General features: G+C 36.5%; 1 protein-coding gene across 3 annotated transcripts in view; it reads left to right on the forward strand.

Moving 5' to 3' along the window:
• Window positions 1-6,311, forward strand: part of ZNF354C (zinc finger protein 354C) — a 28,455-nt gene extending 22,144 nt beyond the window's left edge. For all 3 annotated transcript variants that reach the window (XM_067032203.1, XM_067032202.1, XM_067032204.1), the window contains 3 exons: window positions 553-679; window positions 1,117-1,212; window positions 4,703-6,311. In XM_067032203.1, coding sequence (XP_066888304.1) covers window positions 553-679; window positions 1,117-1,212; window positions 4,703-6,084 — 1,605 coding nt within the window. In that variant the 3' untranslated portion in view covers window positions 6,085-6,311. The remainder of the gene's footprint in view (window positions 1-552; window positions 680-1,116; window positions 1,213-4,702) is intronic.
• Window positions 6,312-6,651: the final 340 nt, after the last annotated feature.

Genomic DNA, 6,651 nt, shown 5'->3' on the forward strand with positions numbered 1-6,651 from the left:
GTTTAATTATAGTATCTTCCTAATAGAATGTCTGTGAAACTTAAATGGGTTACTGTATACAAAGTTTCTATCATAGTCCCTAACATGTAAGTATTCAATAAACATTAACTAATATTATTTTTATTATTTCCTTTATGTCTCAGAAATTCCTTTTTATTTCTGTTCTACTAATGATATTTTCCCTAGTTTTCCAGCACTGCTCTAAATGTTCTCTGATTTTTTTCCTTTCATTTAATTTGGATTTTGAGTGGGAGGGAGGTAAATGGATGTGTTCAGTTACTCTGACAGATTCCAGGGTGGGATATAAATTCCCTCTTGGCAGCAAGTTTGCCCTTTTTTCTATATCACAGCACATGCCATGTGTCTTTGCTCCAAGTGCGTACTCAACAGTTGATGGGTGGTTCCAAAAATAACATAAATAGTTACTTTGAAATATTTAGAATCCTGAGACATTTTCAGAATTGTTGCTACACATCCTAGTGTCACCTTCTTACCAAGTCTTCCGGAGGAGAAGATGTTCCTGGGTGAACAGGAATGCATTTGCCATTACAGGAGTCAGTGACGTTTAGGGATATAGCTGTGCTCTTCAGCCAGAACGAGTGGTTGCACCTGGACTCTGCCCAGAGAACCTTGTACCGGGAGGTGATGCTGGAGAACTACAGCACCCTGGTCTCGCTGGGTAAGGAGCCTTGCCTGTCATGGAGAGTCTGCCGTGGGAGCACTTTAGAGCTCCCTCTGAGGTTCAGAGTCTGCAGGTTTCTATCCTGTGTACCCCTGGGAAAGGACAAATTTGTGTAGAATTGAAAGTGTACCTGTTTGTTGTGGTGCCCTTCATGCTGCTGTTCATCCTCTGCCTTCCTCCCGCCCCATCTCCTGATCAGTTCCCTCCTACTCCAATGACTAGAGCCCAGTTTAGATTCTGAAAAATATATAGAACTCCCATCTTAGAGGGATTCATAGCCAGGGCCCTATATTGTTTCCTCCATCCCCCTAAAGGCCTCAGTCCCCCTCAGGAGTGCTTATGCCGCCTTCTCTGCCCTGTAGGCTCCAGTTAGTGAGTTCTGGGGTTGCTCTTCATGCCATTTGTTCAAACTCCATTTCCTTACTCATGAGCAGGGATTCCATTTTCAATGCCAAAGTTGATCTGCCAGTTGCAACATGGAGAAGATCCCTGTATGGTGGAAAGAGAAAGCCCTCAAGATACCTGCCTAGGTGAGTAAGTGACTCGGGGGTGGGCACAAGTGTCTTTATACATGAGCAGGTCATGAGGAGTGCTCTGAAAACTTTCCTGGAAATTCTGAGCCTTACTGAAATGCTCAGGACCCCTTGACAAGGCTCCTTGGTTGTAATGGTTTTCTTTGCATCAAGAAGGTCCTTGTCTTGACATCTTCCTTCTCATACCACTCCCTGCATTCTCTTTCCCTTTCCCTTTTTTTGCAGCCTCACTCACGTTCTTCTACCATCTTTGGCCTCTTGGTCTTCATGGTTTTCTTTCCATCTGCATGAACAAATGTTCATGTCTGATAGATATTAAATACTTTACACCTTCTGCCATATTTTGAATTTTTAATAATTTTTTCATTTCTTTTACCACCCACATATTTCAAAGTATTGTCAACATTCCTTTGTCTCTGATTTCTTAACATTTCCCTTTTATTTTCTTGGAGACTGTCATCTCCCACTATTATATTCAATCAGCTGTCATTAACATAACCACTGTAGCCTTTTCAGTCCAGGGGTCAGCAAACTTTTCCTATAAAGGGCCAGATAGTAAATATTTTGGCTTTGGGGGCCATAAGGTCTCTGTTGCAACCATTTAACTCTGTGGTTGTAGTGCAAAAGCAGCCAGAGACAGTACTTAGACCAATAGGTGTGGCTGTATTCTAATAGAACTTTACAAAAACAGGAGGCAGCTGAATTTGGTCCAGAGATCCATAGTTTGCTGACCAGTCTTCTAGCCTAGTGTAATCTAGTTGGTCTTTATCATAAAACTGTAGGTTGTTAGGATTGGAGGATCACTTAAAGATGATCAAATTTATACACTTCTTTTTATATCTGATGAAACAGAGTATCAGAAATCCTAAAGTACTTTGGTCACAGAGCTAGAAAGCTGAAATCTGATGAAAGAAACCTAAATAGATCACCAATGTCATTTCTATTCACCATATGACATAGATTTGCCAATATTTTGCTTCCGTCTTTGTGGTTTAAGCTTTAATCTATGATTCTTGCTTTTGTTAACATCTTTTTTTCACTCTTCTCTCTACAAATAGTTTTCAACTTTATTAAAATACAGTTTTCTACAAGTAAAGAGTTAGTAAGCAGTGCAGTATAACATTCAAGATCATGGTTTGAATTTAGACATTCCGAATTTCCCTTTACCACTACGTACAAGTTTTGTGAGCTATGGGAAAGTTACCTACCCTCTCTGAGCCTCTCCTCACCCGCCTTCCATGCCATCAGCACAGTGATCTTTTTGAAACTCAGTTGTTAACCCTATACCTTAAGGGACTTCATTGTTTCTTCGTTATCCTTGGAGTAAAGTAAGATTCCTTAATGTGACATTAAACCTACTTCATAGCCTGTCTCCATATTCCTTTATGGTCTCATCAATGGCCACTTCCACTTCAGATCAGTGTTCTAGCCATATCTGCCTACTTATTATCATTTGTGTGTTATTCCTTCAGCTTGAGTCACCTCTTCCATCTTATCCACTGGAAGACTACTTATCCTTCAAGATCCATCTGTCTACCTAAAATGCCACTCTTATCTGTAGGTTTTCCTTATCTTTCCTACTGCCCAGTCAACATTAATTTTTCCATCATTTTTGTTCATATATCACTTTCTACATACCTTGAGCACATTCATTATGGTATCTATCATGATGAATTATAGTTATTGTGTTTATATTTATTAGTATTAATTATTTTTCTAATAAGATTGTGCATACTTAAGGGAGAGGCCAGGTCTTTGAATTTTGTGCCTCTAGCATCTAATATATTGGCTTTAGTAATATTTTTAAATTTTTTCAAATTCAATTTTAATTGAATTGAGTTGCCTCTGTGATTAACTCAGTACCAGTGAGGCTCAAAGTACTCAGTCCAGCCAGATCATTGCAGCTACATTATTTTTCAGTTTACATTCTGTCCTTCCTCTGATCCAAGCTGCTCAGTTTACTAAATATGACCACTTTTGTCTTACTATTATCTGTCTAAGAACTTATAACACCTTCTGTTATCTAGATTTTTCTAAATTCTTCTACTAGTTATTCAGTAACTCTATATTTGGCCTCACAGTGCTTAACCAAAATTTTAACTAATTCCAACCCAGATTTCCTTCTTTACTCAATAAGCCTCCCCTAAATAGGTTTACTTTCCCCACAGATGACTTTGACAGGCCTTCTTTCTGACTCACAAAGTTCTCTTTTCTTTTTCTATTGAAATCCAACCCATCTCTATTGTCCATCTTCTTTCATACAACCATTCTTTACTAATATTGTTGATATTTGTATCCTCATTCTCTGAACCTCAAACCTGAATTATGCAGTTGAGGCTTCTCACATCATGGAGAAATGAACTATTACTTTTTGGTCATTTATTTATTTCATATTATCATTGCTGATTATTCAGTATTTGTTCAATAAATGACTGATTGAGTCTCAGGAGTCCAGTAAGAGAAGAGAGAATCTCTTTTCATTTTCAAGGTCACCTGCCCTTGAGAATAACTTTCGCACCTCATTCCCTGTGCTCGTTCATTTTTTTAATCTAAGACATTCTAATTGTGTACTTGTCTTGTACACAATAAGGAATTAACAAATCATCATAAGACATATCCACTGCTCTCCTTGAACAAATACTTGAATTATTTTCACAGACTTTATATATATGTTAAGTAATTAAATATTTTGAAAATGTGTTTTGAAATTCTAAGAAAGGGGTGGATTATTTAGGCTTAAATAATTGAGTTTCTATAAGTAAATGAGATTAGAGTAGTAGGGTAAGTTTCTAGATGGGCAGGGAAGGTCATATCGTGGGAAAAGATAAAAAGAGAAAGTACCTTGGTTGATCCTTGAAAATCCGAACTGTTAGGTTTCCCATGGATCATTAAGAAAAATCTATATTTGTATACAGATATATAGCTTATATTTCTTGTTCATATTTAATTTCAATAAAATATATTTTAGTATAAAGCTGGATGGATTTTATTAACATAAAAACCTATATTTTACTTAAGTTGTATAGTTTATTTAAGTACATACAATTACCTAATTACAGTGACCTAATTTTAATCTATTTTCAATCATGGATTGATTAAAGTAAGCTAAGTGTTAACTCAGAGTTTCTTAGAATCAGCTCAAGCTAAATCTTTTCACTTAGAATCAGATCTGAGCTTGAGGCTTGGGCATACTTCAGAACTTCACCTCTTGTAGACTTTCATTAGTCTCAAAAGATTCCTACCTTTACTTCTCTCAAGTGGCAGTGTCTTCACTGTCACTGTTTATTTGTCCACTGTATTCTCCCGCACTATTCCTTAACCTATTTACTTCTCCTTTCATTCCATTTTGTTTTTATCCAGATTCAAGTTCATATTTGAGATCAGATGGTATCAAACCTCTTTTATATGTATCATTGCCAATTTGTCCCACTGATGCATGTTTATCTCTTCCAGCAGAGGAGCCATTAATTCTTCTGATTTATTCCAGGTTTCAAGATATGGCCTGAAAAAGCAGCATTGCCTCCCGAACAGGACATTTCTATAGAAGAAACATCTCAGGGAATAATAAAGAAAAAATCCATTAAGTTTGGTCACTTGGATGTCACGTTTGGAGAAACTTTGGAATTTGAGGGCAGGAGACAGCAAGAGCAACAGAAGAAACCTCTCAGGCAAATGATGGCCTCACACAAAAAAACCATCAATGAAGCTGGAAACCAGACAAGTCTTGAATTAGGGAAAGGCTTATTTATAAATACAGTTCTTGTTAGACAACAAAGTGTTCCTATAGAAAGGTTACCCAATATATATTATACTTTGGGGGGAGATGTTAAACAGAATTTTGATCTAATGAGATGTTTCCAGATTTACCCAGGAGAAAAAGCTCATATTTACAATGAATGTGGAAAAAGCTTCAACCAGAGTCTACATCTTACTGAACACCAGAGAATTCATACTGGTGAGAAACCTTACAAATGTAATGAGTGTGGGAAAACCTTCAGCCACAGATCATCCCTTCTTGCCCATCAGAGAATTCATACTGGAGAGAAACCTTACAAATGTAATGAATGTGAGAAAGCATTTAGCAGTAGTTCAACCCTTATCAAACATCTGAGAGTGCATACTGGAGAGAAACCCTATCAGTGCAAGGAATGTGGTAAAGCCTTTAGCCAGTGTTCAACCCTCACTGTACATCAGAGAATTCATACTGGAGAGAAACTCTATAAATGTGGAGAATGTGAGAAGGCCTTCAATTGTAGAGCAAAACTTCATAGACATCAAAGAATCCATACAGGTGAGAAACCCTATAAATGTAGTGAATGTGGGAAAAGTTACAGCCAGTTTACATCCCTGGCTGAACATCAGAGGCTTCATACTGGAGAACAACTGTGTAAATGCTTGGAATGTGGGAGAAACTTCACTCGCATCTCAACCCTTATTGAACATCAGCGGATTCATACTGGACAAAAACCATATCAATGTAATGAATGTGGGAAAGCCTTCAACCAGTATTCATCCTTTAATGAGCATCAGAAAATTCATACTGGGGAAAAACTTTACACATGTGGAGAATGTGGGAAAGCCCTTGGTTGCAAATCTAACCTTTATAGGCATCAGAGAATTCATACTGGAGAGAAACCCTATCAGTGTAATCAGTGTGGAAAAGCTTTCAGCCAGTATTCATTCCTAACTGAACATGAGAGAATCCATACTGGAGAGAAACTCTATAAATGTATGGAATGTGGGAAAGCCTACAGTTACAGATCAAACCTTTGTAGACACAAAAAAGTTCACAATAAAGAAAAACTCTATAAATGGAAGGAATATGGGATCAGAGAATTTCTTAGAGGAGATAAGCCCTGTGAAGTTTAATTCATCTCTCAAATAATTTAAGATTTCTCATTGGAGAATAATCAGGAGAATAATAAATAGGGCACAGACTTCTGATAGATCATCTTTTTTTTTCTTCTTCTAGAGAAAAGTTACCATTAAGTAATGGTAGAATTAATCAACGAATATTAAGAGCACTGACTTGTCAAATTTTATAAGAACCAGTAAATTCTAAGGTTTCTAAAAACATAAAAATTTTAAATTCATAGAAAAATGTAAAAGCCCTAAGTTTAAAAAAAATAAAAATAATGGAATATAAGTTTTATTTCCTTCATTAGATTTTATTCCCTTTCTAACAGTAAGCTTCAATATGAATTTTCTTTTAAAAACAGTCATTGAGTTATTAATAACGTGAATAAGTATGGAGCCTTATTTTCTAAAATGGCAGACAGATGTAGGACATGCTTTCTTTCATAAAGAGAAGCTAAAGATAGAAAGGAATTCTTTAAATTTAGATTTTCACATAGAAATAATCAAGCTCACTTTTTATGAACTGCCTCACCAGCAATTTATACTTATATACACATGTGTATGTATGCATGTGTATAT

Source organism: Kogia breviceps, chromosome 4 (assembly GCF_026419965.1).
Source record: "Kogia breviceps isolate mKogBre1 chromosome 4, mKogBre1 haplotype 1, whole genome shotgun sequence".
Classification (NCBI taxonomy): domain Eukaryota; kingdom Metazoa; phylum Chordata; class Mammalia; order Artiodactyla; family Physeteridae; genus Kogia; species Kogia breviceps.